This window comes from Eleginops maclovinus, chromosome 23 (genome assembly GCF_036324505.1).
Source record: "Eleginops maclovinus isolate JMC-PN-2008 ecotype Puerto Natales chromosome 23, JC_Emac_rtc_rv5, whole genome shotgun sequence".
NCBI lineage: Eukaryota > Metazoa > Chordata > Actinopteri > Perciformes > Eleginopidae > Eleginops > Eleginops maclovinus.
Genome location: NC_086371.1, coordinates 22,289,199 through 22,305,809, shown reverse-complemented (window position 1 = coordinate 22,305,809; position 16,611 = coordinate 22,289,199). Strand labels below are relative to the sequence as shown.

The 16,611-nt window shown below is 40.7% G+C and overlaps 1 protein-coding gene across 1 annotated transcript in view; it reads right to left on the bottom strand.

Moving 5' to 3' along the window:
* Positions 1 to 803: 803 nt before the first annotated feature.
* polr1a (RNA polymerase I subunit A) overlaps positions 804 to 16,611 on the bottom strand; it is a 38,950-nt gene continuing 23,142 nt past the window's right edge. The window contains exons 26-37 of the mRNA XM_063876537.1: positions 15,709 to 15,809; positions 15,341 to 15,540; positions 14,925 to 15,092; positions 13,797 to 13,932; positions 12,536 to 12,690; positions 7,548 to 7,677; positions 7,322 to 7,429; positions 6,088 to 6,369; positions 5,679 to 5,879; positions 2,786 to 2,903; positions 1,551 to 1,715; positions 804 to 1,129 (exon numbers count right to left, since the gene is read on the bottom strand). Of these exons, the coding sequence (XP_063732607.1) occupies positions 1,029 to 1,129; positions 1,551 to 1,715; positions 2,786 to 2,903; positions 5,679 to 5,879; positions 6,088 to 6,369; positions 7,322 to 7,429; positions 7,548 to 7,677; positions 12,536 to 12,690; positions 13,797 to 13,932; positions 14,925 to 15,092; positions 15,341 to 15,540; positions 15,709 to 15,809 (1,865 nt within the window). The 3' untranslated portion in view covers positions 804 to 1,028. The remainder of the gene's footprint in view (positions 1,130 to 1,550; positions 1,716 to 2,785; positions 2,904 to 5,678; positions 5,880 to 6,087; positions 6,370 to 7,321; positions 7,430 to 7,547; positions 7,678 to 12,535; positions 12,691 to 13,796; positions 13,933 to 14,924; positions 15,093 to 15,340; positions 15,541 to 15,708; positions 15,810 to 16,611) is intronic.

Below are 16,611 nucleotides of genomic sequence, written 5' to 3'. Positions count from 1 at the left end.
TGGCCCTCAGCAAATATTAAAAATGCAATATGGCCCATAAATTAAACTTTTGCCTGTCTTATTGTACTTCTCAAATTTATATGTTCAAATAGATTAATGAGCCCAATTTCAAATAAATTCAGTCATTTAGAATTCAAAACATTTTCGAACAAATCTTAGTTGATAAAAAAAAACAATAACTTATTTCTATAACAACCTTGAAATGTAACCTTCATGTTTACTCTTATTATCAGCAATCCGAGGCTTCTGTTTTAAGGAATGAACTTCCAACAAAATAAATGAAACCCTAAAGAGAGACGGGATGTAGGCTGTTCTTTTCTGAAAGCATTTCCAAGTATCGCGCATTATTCACCTACATTTGATTTGTTTTGCTAACTTATAACTTAACTTTTGAGACAATATTCACCTCTATAAGTGGCCCGGCTCTCCGTATATTTTTCTGTATGTGGCCCTCGGGGGAAAAAAGTTTGGACACCCCTGAGCCACATGATCCGATCACTTCACTACTTCTTTTACCAATATTCACTCAAAGTTTTACACATTAAAGACTAAGACACGCTTAACAGGTTGGACAATGACCACAACGGCAACAAACAAAAACAATACTCACTGTTTTATACATATTTTCATTTTTAAAATTAAATACAAGAGAACGGTTTTAGGCATCAAGTAAGGGCACAAGTGTGAACATTTATTCTTTAAAAGTATACTATGTCATGCTTATTTATTTCATTCATCATCTTCAAAGAGAAAACCTTTGCCTTTTCTGAATAAATACATTTAAAAAACGAAGAATTCAGGAATTATTTTATTATTTTATTGAAATACAAACATTGAAGAACATTTGGCACCTAAGATTGCCACATACTGTACTGTACACCCCATACAAAAGAAATGGAGATACACATTGTCATTATTATGGATTTGTCAAAAGTGTTTCATAGAAGTGACGGGATCAGTCAACGTGAAGGGTCCTTCTATTGTCACATCCAACTTATCTATCTGCTGACTACACCCCCCCCACACTCTTACTGCATAGGTTGTTTGAGGTCAAACAGTCCTGTTCCACCTTTGACTACCTTCCCTGCCACCAGGCAGGCAGAGGGCGACACCAGCTCATCATGTGACCCTGAAAAAAGGAGGAAAACAGTCATGAAGAAAAAAAAGATAAGATAAGGGAATCAGCGGCTCCAAAATAGCTCCCTGAATTCATTATTGTTCAAAGAAAATAGGAAGTATTGCCTTGGATTATTATTATTTTCTTAATTTGCTCTTACTCCACGACTATAACGTGGTTTATTCATTCACATATCTCCATCCTAGTCGACATAATTACCACTGCACCACAGAAAATATGTGGACATCACATCATCTCCTGAGCCAGTTTCGCTTGAAGAACTTTTTGCCACACCATAAAAGGACAATAAAAGCAGAACACGTGCTGCCGTAATTCACATCGAGACACACTCATGCACTCAAAACAGCTTATGTAAGTACAAAAGTACACAGCATATGAGTAGAAATCAGTCTTTTTATCAGCCGTTCCTCACCCAGCATGGTAGCCTGTTTGAGGAATTTGAAGCTGGTCTCGAAAGTCATCTGCTGCAGAGGGGAGGAGTTGGAGCGGATGGCGTGCCGGTTTAATGGTTTGTATACTCCTTCAAAACACATGTAATCTGCCACCAGTGACAGATGCCGGGGGTCTACCTCGATACCTGGACACAGACAGAGAAACACAAATAGACTAAATGGAAGTGCTCCTGACGGCAACAGAAATGTGTTGCCCAGGGACACAACGACAGCTGAGTGCAGTGGGGGTCAGGGTGAGATTGAGCCGGTGCTCCCCCTGGTCTGGATATGAGCGTATTAATCCACTGAGCCCCCAAAGTAAACAAATGGAATTCCAAACTTGCATTTTAATTTTCTTGCATGGGTTATTTAGGAAATTATTTATGAAGAGGAAATAGTGCAATTAGCATTTTCATGACCACATAAATATGAAAATGGAAAAGCTGTATCAAATATACATTTTTTACAATATTCAAATACTAGATCAAATTTGAAAACTATAATGCAATGTAAACAATGTATCCTATTTTTTATTTGAGCAAGCAATATTTCATTTTTACACCATTTAAAAATGACACATTTGAATTAATAATGCTTGAATAAATGAAAAATAATGTTACACAGTTTACATTGTATTTTAAAATGTACAATTAAATATTATTTACTAAACTGTGTGTTTGTTAAAAGACAAACTCAAATTGCATTGTTGCATTTGAATTTTTACTCCACATATATGTGAAACATTATAACACCCTTAAATTGTGTTACATCTAGAAATTGATTTGAATTAAGTTCACTATAAAACGCTATACTGGTATGTTACTATAAGTGTGTGTGTGTGTGTGTGTGTGTGTGTGTGTGTGTGTGTGTGTGTGTGTGTGTGTGTGTGTGTTTTTTTGGTTTTTCCAATTCATGACACGTTTTTTTTAAGTATTACTTTTTAAAATGCGTTGAGGCTGGCGTTGGTCAAGGTTTGGAATGACAGAAAACAGGACAGAGTAACACAGTAATATCGCTCATATATATATTTTTTTTTGAAGACCTTAGTTAGGGCGGCAGGTGTGCGTTGCTTAGGCGGCCGCCTGAGCTGTAAAGTGCTGCGGGACACCCTGGTTTTACACATCTAATCATTGATACTAATGTGTGTTTGGAGATGTCTGACAGTATACTAAACTGAAATGTGTGTGTGTGTGTGTGTGTGTGTGTGTGTGTGTACCATAGACTGCAAAGACATCTTTGATCTCCTTCTCTATGACCTTCAGACCAACTTCGATCCCATAGGTTTTAGCCATGGCGTGGACCTCATTGGAGTAGAGTCTGTTGATGTCCAAGATCTGGAGAGAGAAACATAAAGTCTCAAAGTTGGGATTATAACTAAAGTATGATAACAAATATGTGCAATGTCGTAACATGCGTTATCCATCTTGAGCAAGCAAACCAACCCTTAAAATATTTGGGTCCGTCACTGTGTTTATGTTGTAATCCAGATAAACTGGTATCTCTGTGTTGTAAACCATAAAGGTATACATGAGTCACATGATGGCTGATTTGAAAGCTGCAAATCTGAATCTACAGAGGCAATGAGATTTTTACCATTATATAAGTCGGATTTAAATAGTTTTCTCTCCAGTTTGAGTAAAAGCACCTTTTCTCGCTCTGATTAAACTCATGTTTTGCCAGTATAATGTTTCTACGTTTGGTTTTTTTCATCTTTGTAAGGCAGGTGAGTTTGGATTTCTCTATTCACTCCAAACACAAGGTACATATTGTGGATATCAGCAAAGCTTTTAGGACATCAGGTGATGGCGCACTTCAGCTTCTTGTGGATGAAATCAGTACTTAAACAACAAAACAGATAAATAATCCTGACGAATAAAAAGAACACCTGGTATCCAAAAACTAAATTGAAATATCTGTAGAAAAGACACAACACATATATATCTAATTTGGAATTATGACATCACCTAGTAAGACATGTGTTTTTATGAATTTTAACCTTTGTAGACCACAATAACCTAAAGAACACACTACAGGAATGGGAAAAGCCCAAAAAGCATAATAGGCCCCTTTACTGTCAGACATTTGTTGTGTTTTTTTTTTTTTACATAGATTTCTTTTTAGCCCCTGTTCATGCTCCCCAGAGGACCAATCCCGTTTTTACTTCTATATATACAGTTGGGCAAAAAAGTATTTAGTCAGCCACCAATTGTGCAAGTTCTCCCATTTAAAAAGATGAGAGAGGCCTGTAATTTTTATCATAGGTACACTTCAACTATGAGAGACAGAATGAGAAAAAAAATCCAGGAAATCACATTGTAGGATTTTTAATGAATTAATTGGTAAATTCCTCGGTAAAATAAGTATTTGGTCACCTACAAACAAGCAAGATTTCTGGCTCTCACAGACCTGTAACTTCTTTTTTAAGAGGCTCCTCTGACCTCCACTTGTTACCTGTATTAATGGCACCTTTTTGAACTTGTTATCAGTATAAAAGACACCTGTCCACAACCTCAAACAGTCATACTCCAAACTCCACTATGGCCAAGACCAAAGAGCTGTCAAAGGAGACCAGAGACAAAATTGTAGACCTGCAGAGAGCTGGGACCAAAGTAACAGAGGCTACCATCAGTAACACACTACGCCGCCAGGGACTTAAATCCTGCAGTTCCAGACGTGTCCCCCTGCTTAAGCCAGTACATGTCCAGGCCCGTCTGAAGTTTGCTAGAGGGCATTTGGATGATCCAGAAGAGGATTGGGAGAATGTCATATGGTCAGATGAAACCAAAATAGAACTTTTTGGTAAAAACTCAACTCGTCGTGTTTGGAGGAGAAAGAATGCAGAGTTGCATCCAAAGAACACCATACCTACTGTGAAGCATGGGGGTGGAAACATCATGCTTTGGGGCTGTTTTTCTGCAAAGGGACCAGGACGACTGATCCGTGTAAAGGAAAGAATGAATGGGGCCATGTATCGTGAGATTTTGAGTGAAAACCTCCTTCCATCAGCAAGGGCACTGAAGATGAAGCGTGGCTGGGTCTTTCAGCATGACAATGATCCCAAACACACCGCCAGGGCAACGAAGGAGTGGCTTCGTAAGAAGCATTTCAAGGTCCTGGAGTGGCCTAGCCAGTCTCCAGATCTCAACCCCATAGAAAATCTTTGGAGGGAGTTGAAAGTCCGTGTTGCCCAGCGACAGCCCCAAAACATCACTGCTTTAGAGGAGATCTGCATGGAGGAATGGGCCAAAACACCAGCAACAGTGTGGAAACCTTGTGAAGACTTACAGAAAATGTTTGACCTCTATCATTGCCAACAAAGGGTATATAACAAAGTATTGAGATGAACTTTTGTTATTGACCAAATACTTATTTTCCACAATCATTTGAAAATAAATTCATTAAAAATCCTACAATGTGATTTCCTGGATTTTTTTTTCTCATTCTGTCTCTCATAGTTGAGGTTTACCTATGATGAAAATTATAGGCCTCTCTCGTCTTTTTAAATGGGAGAACTTGCACAATTGGTGGCTGACTAAATACTTTTTTGCCCCACTGTAATTATCTTAACCTGTTTGAATTTTTATTATAGATCACCAGCCTAACTGTAGATCTATTATACTCTCTTAAAATGAACATTTTAACTAATAAAAACGTATTAGGAAAGGCTGAAATCCATATTTTGACCTGCGACTCCTGTCAGGAAATCAAAGAGGCGTTGTCAGAAATGGATTAAAGTCCTATGAAGTGCCATTTCCAATTTTAAGCTCATTTCTGTCCAAAAAAAACATGAAAGCAACAATTTAAATAGACGCCCCTTTTGGCCAACTTTGATTTTAGGTAGCGGAAAATTACAGACTGTTTCAGTAGGATATTATATTGTTTATATCTTCAACAGGCCAGTCTCACCCATATCCCATCAAGTTATTCATCTATTGACTGAATAAATTACCTCTGTGCTTTGTAATTATTCAGACATTGTGAAAAGTGAAATCAACACGGATGAAAGAGCTGCAAAGGGCCAGGAAAAAGTGAACCTGGACTGATAGTTTAACGTGCTGATGTGTTTGTGGTCCCCTGTCACAAAGGAGCAGTGTAAACATCCTACGTACATCACTGTGTTTGAACAGCTCGTGCATGTTGATGCCTTCCGTGTTGAGCAGCATCTCTTTGGCTCCCGTCTTCGTGGTGACTTCACTCAGCAGGCAGCGCGTCAGGCCTTTGGTTTCCATGATGACGGCGTTCTGAGCCAGCGTGGACAGGACTGAAGTCAGGTCGAAGTGCACCTTGCTCACCGGCAGCACCAGGTCCACCTGGGTTTAAAACGATAAACGGCTTGTTTGTATTTTATACAGAAATAAATGTTGTGACATTGCAGAAGCTTGTGGAAACGACGCCACAGCGAATGCGTGCCGTAATCAAAGCAAAACGCGGTCCAATGAATATTAGAGTGTGTGATCTTTTTTTGGCCGGGCAGTGTAGATTCATTCAGTTGTGATTTGGCGCTTGTGATGGACTCACCTCACACCAGAGCTCGCTCTCCACATCATAGCTGTATCTCTCAATGGCCGGGTTGGACTGCAGAACAGAGTTAATCCTCATCTGATCCAAGCAGTCCTCTCCTTCCTCTTCCACTTGTTTGGATTGTTTCTTCTTCTGCTGCTTCTTCCCTGATGTCACACTTTCAGATTCTGGCTGGGACTCCTCCATCTGTCCTTCTTCCTTCTCTTCGTCCTCTTCTTCTTCCTCCTGATCGTCTTTATCTGCATCGCCTTTGTCCTCTTCCTCACTCTCATAGTCCACCTACAGAGGAAAACACAGCAGTTACGACAGCAGTAAATGCATTGGTTGTGAATATGCTATTACACTACAATTATAGTTGGATCGTTGTTTCTTGTTATAAGTAGAGAAAAAGGAATGTTTGTAAACTACATACAATTAATCCTACCAATTTTTGTCATTTTCCTTAGTAAAAACATATATTTTTGCTTTCTTCTTGCGTCTCGGGGAGTATGCGACAATTAAGTCACGTTTTCAGCACGAGGACAACTCTCGTGTAATACCACGCAGCATGTTTTCTAGCTGGAAATACAGTCACTATTTTGAGCTTGAGTCAGCTACAGATGATAATATTAAGGTTCGTTGTACTCTCTGTGCTGACGACAAAGTGCTATCGAGCTTCAAAAACACTACGTCAAATGTGAAGAAGCATTTGGAGTCGCAGCATGGCACAGTCAAACTACAGAGCAAGTCCCACCAGGTGGAGCGAAGCAGAGAGCTGCGACTAAAGCAGGAGGTCCCCCACCACCCAAACAACAAAAGCTGGACTTCGGTGCAAAACCAGTAAGTGGGGTAGAGTTGAAGAAGTTGGTCGGGCAGTATGATGGACTCATTTTTAAGTTGAGGCGGCGGGGGGTGTTGTCGGCAGCTGCTGAAAGTAACTAATAAAGTAACTTGTAATCTAACTTAGTTAGTTTTAAAATCAAGTAATCAGTAAAGTAACTAAGTTACTTTTTAAAGGAGTAATCAGTAATCAGATTACTTTTTCAAAGTAACTGTGGCAACACTGCTGCTGACACCATTACTTAATGTGTGCTTTAGTTGAGCGGCGTTATTTATAGTCTTGGAATTGTTGGTACTTTCACAACAATTTGTATTACCAGGAGCATATGGCACTCGGCTTTAAACTCACACTAGAGTGGATCTGAGTATTACTCTAAGTATTCTTTAAGAAGTATTTGATCCGTCTCCTAACCTCCTCTTGCTGTTTGTCTTTCCGTTTGGCGTCCGATGCGTCAGCGTCTCCTTCGTTGGCCTGGTCGTCAACAATCTGTTGCTCCTCTTCTACCTCCACGTCGTCCAGCTGATTTCAACATAATAAAAAAAAAAGTCTGATTTTATTTTGGTATTTAAGAGATGCTTGATTCAAATAACAGTAATTCTAAAAACCATTTAGGGAACACTCAGATAATGAAACCCACCCCTGCGTTGTCAGCAGTTTCCTCGGCATCGTGGTCCTTATCTCTGAGAGTGGCCTTCCTTGTTTCCACGGCGATCGAGGCAAGCTTGGCGCTGCGCTTCTTAATGGCTTCCAGCAGGAGACGGAAAAACCTGGGAGGAAAAACAAAGTGGCAAAGTGAAGGAAGAGGTTAGTAATACACCCGTGTGCTGGCAACACGATAAATCTACAGGGGGTTATCCTGAGATAAAAAAGTGGGCTATGAACTGTAAACACTGTAATTATAATAACCTTTCTGTATTCTGCTTTTTGGGGTTTTCAAAAACCTGTAGTTTGTCATAAAGGTTTAAAAAAAGAACTAAATAAAGAGAAACGGATTCAGCGTTGGAAGAGGGATCCCGTTCATTTTTTATCAAAGTTGCTCACTGGCGCACAAAGCCAAAATAGCCTGAGAGGGTCCTCTTGAGTTTTCCCTTAAGCCCCGCCTCCGATCTCCCGCTCATGGCTCAGTCAAATGAAGGGAAAAGTAAAATAATAATTTAGATTCGGCTTTAATTACCCCCTAATGGTTCAAATAGGGGCTATAAAAGTGTTCGTATGGTGCAGTTATTTACACATGTCCCTCTACCTCTGTAAGTCAATGGGAAAAAGTCAGACCTCATAAAGTGACATACAGTGGGGCAAAAAAGTATTTAGTCAGCCACCAATTGTGCAAGTTCTCCCATTTAAAAAGATGAGAGAGGCCTGTAATTTTTATCATAGGTACACTTCAACTATGAGAGACAGAATGGGGGAAACAATCCAGGAAATCACATTGTAGGATTTTTAATGAATTAATTGGTAAATTCCTCGGTAAAATAAGTATTTGGTCACCTACAAACAAGCACGATTTCTGGCTCTCACAGACCTGTAACTTCTTCTTTAAGAGGCTCCTCTGTCCTCCACTCGTTACCTGTATTAATGGCACCTTTTTGAACTCGTTATCAGTATAAAAGACACCTGTCCACAACCTCAAACAGTCATACTCCAAACTCCACTATGGCCAAGACCAAAGAGCTGTCAAAGGAGACCAGAGACTAAATTGTAGACCTGCACCAGGCTGGGAAAACTGAATCAGCAATAGGTAAGCAGCTTGGTGTGAAGAAATCAACTGTGGGAGCAATTATTAGAAAATGGAAGACATACAAGACCACTGCTAATCTCCCTCGATCTGGGGCTCCACGCAAGATCTCACCCCGTGCGGTCAAAATGATCACAAGAACGGTGAGCAAAAATCCCAGAACCACACGGGGGGACCTAGTGAATGACCTGCAGAGAGCTGGGACCAAAGTAACAGAGGCTACCATCAGTAACACACTACGCCGCCAGGGACTTAAATCCTGCAGTTCCAGACGTGTCCCCCTGCCTAAGCCAGTACATGTCCAGGCCCGTCGGAAGTTTGCTAGAGGGCATTTGGATGATCCAGAAGAGGATTGGGAGAATGTCATATGGTCAGATGAAACCAAAATAGAACTTTTTGGTAAAAACTCAACTCGTCGTGTTTGGAGGAGAAAGAATGCAGAGTTGCATCCAAAGAACACCATACCTACTGTGAAGCATGGGGGTGGAAACATCATGCTTTGGGGCTGTTTTTCTGCAAAGGGACCAGGACAACTGATCCGTGTAAAGGAAAGAATGAATGGGGCCATGTATCGTGAGATTTTGAGTGAAAACCTCCTTCCATCAGCAAGGGCACTAAAGATGAAGCGTGGCTGGGTCTTTCAGCATGACAATGATCCCAAACACACCGCCAGGGCAACGAAGGAGTGGCTTCGTAAGAAGCATTTCAAGGTCCTGGAGAGGCCTAGCCAGTCTCCAGATCTCAACCCCATAGAAAATCTTTGAAGGGAGTTGAAAGTCCGTGTTGCCCAGCGACAGCCCCAAAACATCACTGCTTTAGAGGAGATCTGCATGGAGGAATGGGCCAAAATACCAGCAACAGTGTGTGGAAACCTTGTGAAGACTTACAGAAAACATTTGACCTCTGTCATTGCCAACAAAGGGTATATAACAAAGTATTGAGATGAACTTTTGTTATTGACCAAATACTTATTTTCCACAATAATTTGAAAATTAATTCTTTAAAAATCCTACAATGTGATTTCCTGGATTTTTTTTCCTCATTTTGTCTCTCATAGTTGAAGTGTACCTATGATAAAAATTACAGGCCTCTCTCATCTTTTTAAATGGGAGAACTTGCACAATTGGTGGCTGACTAAATACTTTTTTGCCCCACTGTATATGTTGTGGTACCGCTGTTTGGCCTCTTCGAAAATGTGTTTTAATATCCGGGCGCTTCCTCGGGGCTTAGTTTGCTTCGGTGACATCACTATGTAACACTTGCACAATTATTGTGAGCACTCCAACACCTTGTATGTGATAGGATAATGGGTTGGAAGTATCTAGGCGGTTGACAAATCACAACAGAGCCAGCCTGCTAACCAATCAGAGCAGACTGGGCTCTCTCAGACTGAGGGTGAAAAGAGGTGCTGCAGCACAGGCAGTATGAGAAAAATAAAGAGTTTTTGAACATTAAGGTATGGAGACACGTCACAGTAGAGGCACAAAATACAAATATGAATCTGAACATGAGCAATATAATAAAATGTAATCTGTTTTCAGAGAAAAAGCAAGTATATTGAGGTGAACAGTTCCTGCCCCCTCTGCTGCATGAGGTGTGTGTGACTGCTGGGTCATAAAGAGCTGAAGTGTGCACAAAGATTAGCAGTAAGGAGGGGGAAGGGCTGTGGGCCTCACTTAAGCTTGAAGGCTTAAAGAACAAAAATGCCAGTGGCCGCTTTTCCACCAACCCGGAGCCGGAGTCGATGAAGATCTGGTTTTCGTGTTTCCACCGCAGCGGCACCGGCTTTAACCGCCGAAAAACCGGATCTTTCTGGCCCCACTCGGGTGCCCTGCCAGATCCAAGATCCAATAAGTCATGCTTATTTTGGAGGGGGGAGACTAACCTGAGCAATAACAGTTCATGGCGAGTACAGCGAGAACAAGTTGTAACAAGCAGTATGGCGGAGCAAAGTGACTAGAACGCGACCACACACTTATTAAACACACACTTTATAAAGTCAGGCAGCACTAACCAGGCTCAGTGTGAGGCTGTTTGTTTTACCTTACTTTAATCACCATCCGTTCACTGTTATTGATCATTGTGAAGAGCAGGCAGACGTTCTCCTGTTGTTTTGTATTATTGCAGCTATCGGATGGAATCAATACATGGGCTACACAGGTTGCCATCACAAGTAAAATCATAAGGAAAACTACGCCAGTAAAATATGCCTGTAGAAAACGGCTTATGCCACAATAGGAAAGCAGAGTAGTCAAGATAGTCAGAGTAGCCTCGCTTGCTATGCTTACATCACCCGTCTAATGCCAGAGACACTTTCATAACAGCGTTGTGATGCCAAACAGCGTCAGTTCAGACTGAAACACATTCACTTATGGTGAGGGGGGAAGTGCATCAGCTGCTTGTGTGACAGTCAAACAATGAATATGAATCAGTCATAAGAGGGCACGTAAACGGTTATGTCATGACGCAAGCGATGACGCAATGACGCAGCTCCACTCGGCCTCTGAGCGGTACAAACACAAAGGGTGCTACAGACTAGAACCAGAAAAGCGCCAGAAAGCAAAAGATCAGATCTTGAACCGGATTCAGTTTGGTGGAAAAGGGGCATGAGTGTGCTGAGAGCAGGGAGACATGCTGGCATTAGCTAAAACAGTGCCATAAAAAGGGCCTCTATTGATGCAATGTTTTCATTTACATGGAGGTAAATGCTGCCTGAATGATGCTGGAGATTAAATTATAAAAGGGAGCAAGCACTGTCGTTGATTTCAGTTTGGTTAGCAGGGACCGACTGTGGGTTTTTTTGCGTTTAAGAATAAAACTCATCATATGTACGCATCGAACTCTGCAGAGCATTTTTTTTAACCTGATGAGACTCCAACTTAAAAGGTCCCCTATTATGCAAAATGCACTTTTTGCTGTCTTTTATACATAAATATGTGTCCCCGGTGTGTAAGGAGACTCACAAGGTGTCAGAAAATACAACCCTCTCTCTTTTCCTCCTTACCCACATCTCTAAAAACGGGGGTACAAACGAGCTGATCCAGATTTACTTCGGTTATGAAGTCAAATAAAAAATGTGGGCTGGCTTTATTGAACTCCTGGCAACGCCCCCCCCCACGAGACACGTCCCAACCTATCGTCCCCCATATACAGTCGCGAGCAGCTCTGTGTGTCTGTGTGTTCAGCAGGATGTCTGCAGGAGGGACTAAAGAGTTGCTGTTTATATAATACATATAATGTCTCTGTTCTAGTGGTAAACACTGAGAAGTGTTTCAGAAATAATGCTGGATGTGGTTTGGAACACAATCACAGAATCAGCACTTCAGGAACAGGGCTGAAATAGAGGGGTATGAGGCATGCTACAATGGGTGATCTATTTGGTATTTTGAGGAAAACACTTCACAGACGAGTTTTGTATAGATATTGCCCTACAATATATTGTTCAAATATAGCATAATAGGAGACCTTTAAGCTTAAAATGTTGGTGGAAGTGGACTTCTGACCTCCAACAGTAACATCCAACCTCACAGCACTAACTTTATGTGCAATCTGAACCCGTCTGCCACAAATCAATGTACATAAAATCTAAATTTAGATACAGTACAGTGCTTTAGAGAATTGCTAAGAATATCACATATCATTTGATCACAGTAATCCAGAGTAACCTTACTTTCTTTCACTATGTTAATGTCAGAGCACACTCACACGCACACACAGTTATAGTTACACTTTAGTTATAATCCCAACTTTGAGACTTTATGTTTCTCTCTCCAGATCTTGGAAATCAACAGACTCTACTCCAATGAGGTCCACGCCATGGCTAAAACCTACGGGATCGAAGTTAGTCTGAAGGTCATAGAGAAGGAGATCAAAGATGTCTTTGCAGTCACCTGTTTTCCATGAAGTACAGGATCTGTTGTGGTGTGAGCTGCTTATCCTCACTGTAGCGGTCAGGAGGCAGGAAGTTGAAGGTGACTTTGAACGTCCGCAGTTTGAGGTGATCCTCAATCCGCAGCATCTCTACCACATCCACCTTCTGTAGCACCTGCTCACACACACACACACACACACACATTTCAGTTTAGCATACTGTTGGACACTCCAAACACACATTAGTATCAATGATTAGATGTGTAAAACCAGGGTGTCCCGCAGCACTTTACAGCTCAGGCGGCCGCCTAAGCAACGCACGCCTGCCGCCCTAACTAAGGTCTTAAAAAAAAATATATATATATATGAGCGATATTCGCTGTGTTACTCTGTCCTGTTTTCTCTCATTCCAAACCTTGACCAACGCCAGCCTCCCTTCTCTGCAGAACGCATTTTTAAAAGTAATACTAAAAAAAAACGTGTCATGAATTAGAAAAACCAAAAATTACGGGCTTCTTCATGCGAGAAAGCAGGCCTCTCTCTCTCTCCTCTCCTCTCCCCCCCCCCGCACCCGTCCTTCCATCCGTCCATCCGTCCGTCCCACCTTAACTGACTAATTTTCTGCGGGAAACCCTGAAAATATAAGTCTAGCTACAGGATTACAATTTGAATAGTAAAACTCAACTATTGTGATGATAGATTGATCGTCTTCTTTCATTGAAAAATGTCAGAAAATGCTTTATAAAAATATGGATTTTTACCATTTTTCTCTGTTTGGTATCATATTGAAGTGAATATCCTTGGGTTTTAAACTGACAACAATTTTTTTTAAATAGAAATGTGGCCTTTGAGAAAAACTGTGATGGAAATTAGTTCAGTATTTTCTGAAATTGTATAGCCACAGAAAATAAAAAATATATCCAAAAACAAAGGGCAGATTAATTGGTACAAATTATGCAAACAAAGTGAAGAAAAAAGAAATAAAAAGGAACAAACAAAAGGGAAGAAACACGAACAAATACCACAGCAAAGGAGGAAAGGAAAACAAAGACCTAATGATTAATCTGGAAAATAATGGGCTCAATACATGCAAAAAAAGTGAAAGAAATTAGGACATAATAGACACACAAAACAGGAAGTTTCAGGAAGTACTTCAATGATAAAAATGGAAGATAAAAACCCTAAAAAGAACCCGAAGACAAGATTAGGCAAGCAAGAAGAGATAATGGAAGATGAAAGTCATAAAAGAGGAGCGTAAACAGAAGAGGAGGAGACCCTTACATCTGCCAGACACACTCTGGTGAGTTTCTTGCGCAGCGTCTTGGCTCTCTTCAGGGCTCTCTTGGTGTTCAGAACCGGAACGCTCATCATGGGAGTCTTAATATTGGAGCTGGCCACCATCAAGATCTCCCTCAGTCTGCGGGACGAACAGAGACACATAGGGAGGGTGAGACACGGACGAACAGCTTGGGTGGATGAAGCAGGGATGAGTAAGTAGACACAGGTTTTAGAAGAGTTTAAAGAAAGGTATTTTGTATAATTAATACTAAATTCAGTTGAAGGGCTCCAAACTACATTCCTAAAAAGTGAGTGAGTCCTAAAACCCCAATATGAGTCAGCATTTTAGCACATGTGGTTCCTTTGTCTCGAGGTTAAAAGGTGTTTTTTTGGGGGGGGGTTTGGTAAGAATTCTGTTATATTTTTATGTTTTATACTGTAACATAAAATACGTCAGTAATCACCTCACTAGTGAATGTCTGAAGCTGTGAATGCGTCTTAATAATTACTAAGGAGCGACGAAATGAAACTACTAAACATCGCCACGCCGAACAGTAGTTGTAATGAGGAGCCATGCGACTATGATGCGGATTGTTTATAGCCTAGCGTTAGCTTTTCATATCTTGTGATTGCATTTGCGCTTCAGATATTATAGTGTATGTATACAAGTGGTGGTAATACGTGGAGATTAACCTGCAGAAAAAACTTATTGTAAATATCAAAAATCAAGCCCATTGCTTTCTGTCGATGGAACCAGTGTGATGCGATGCTAACTTCTGTGTCCGTCACCAAATTAAGTTTTCACTCCACCACTCTACTAGTACACAGCTGATTTGAATGCTCAACTCTGATTGGTCAATTTGAACATCCTGTTGTATTATTTGATAGAATGCAGCTGCTAAGAACGCTCTTATCATGGAACCATGTACAGTCATATCCATCAGCAGAAAGAAGTCCGGTCAATTCAACATCAGCAGAGGAAGACAGACAGAAAGTAACACCAACAGGAACACGGTATGGGCTCTGACTTTTTTTAAAGACTGGTTAAGGGAACCTGTTTTCAGGTCACTGCATATCATCCGTTATACAGTATATAAAGTGATTCATGAGTTAGGCATGGAGGTGACATACCGAGGGATTCCCAGAGTCACGTTCATCTCTCCTCTGCCGGCAAAGTGGAAGGTGTTTAGGGTCATCTGGGTGGAGGGTTCTCCTATGGACTGAGCTGCCAGCAGACCCACTGCTTCCCCCGGGTCGCACAGGGAGCGCTGCCACTTATAGTGCAGCAGCTGACGGAGGCTGAACACAGGGGGAAAGAGAGAGGCATAAGGCTTGATTTAAAAACAGGTGGAAAAGGATAGGAAGGGGGAAACCCCCCAAAAGTCCCCTTAAGCATATACATTGTAAACAAAAGCTTAACAAACAATACAGTGACATTTTAAACATGTTTGTATTCACATAAAATAAAACAGGATCCTTGGCTTAGGACCAGAATGACACACTTCAACAAAGTACTAAACATCCTCCCATGCCCTCTCGTTCAGTACCTGTTTGTGTCAATGCTGTCTGGTCTCCGCCTTCCTTCGCTCTGCAGGTATTTCTCTGTGATGCTGTGGAAGTTTTCAGAGACTGACCCGAAGCAGACATCGGGCCGTAACTGGCCCAGAGAGGGCTCGGGGCAGCGGGAGGACTTCCTGCTGTACTTGGATCGTCTGGAATCATCCAGAGCTTGCCACTGCTGAATGAGCTGCGCAGCGAGGGAGCGGAGGGGAACAGTTTGGTTAGACAAAGTAAAAGTGAAGGATCCACTGTGTACTGAGGGTAAGGAAAATGTAATTACTACATTTGTAAGGGGCCACCACATAGCTATGAACAGAGTGCAACACTAGGACTGACTTTTTGTATATTTTAATACCTTTAGTATTGAAGGATTTCGGCTGCAGACATCTGGTTCTCCTGCTTGTTCCGTCTGCTTCAGATGGGCCAACTTCTTTTGAGAAAACAGCAAGAACGCTCCTGCCACACATTAAAACACAGATATAATATACAGCAGTGATGAACAGAAACTACACTTTTGAGGTACTTAAGTACTTGTGGAGGCTGCTCCTTCTACTTAATACTTCACAACAATTCAGAGGGAAATATGTACTTTTTGATAACTTCACAGATTCAGGTAAGAAAACCAAAACGTGATCAACAATTAATTTACCATGTGTTAATATAGGTTAAAATGAATTGAATTGAGTTTTATCACAACTTCCACACCGTAGTATTACAACATTACTAAAGTAAAAGTAGTGCTCTGAAAAAGGAATATTCCTGTATTCCCGGTTAACTATTTTAGAGAACCCCTTTATGCTTTAGAGTTGAGGTTAACTAGAGTGGATTCAGTAGTGGACTGGGACTAAATACAGTGCTTGTATTTTACAAGAGTAGTTACATTTTTGTACACTTCTACTAGATTTATTTGAAAACTTTATTAATGGGTTACATTGCAGATTTCGATAAATATTAGAATGTACAAACAAATACATTATGATGTGTAACTATAGATTAAGTTACCCCACTGTATATAAAATTACTGTTTATGAGAAAGCATAAATAACTATAACCCGATAATATATTAGATGTACTATTTATGGTATTTTAAGTATGTTTGTATGCTAATACTGTTGTACTAGAACAAAGTAAAGCTTTGGAAGCAGGATGTTAGCTTAACTTGATTTTTCTACATTGCGGTAAAACTCATTTTTGTGAATTTAGTAAAATAACTGAATACCAACCCTTCTCCCCCACTGCATATAGATTCAATAAATGA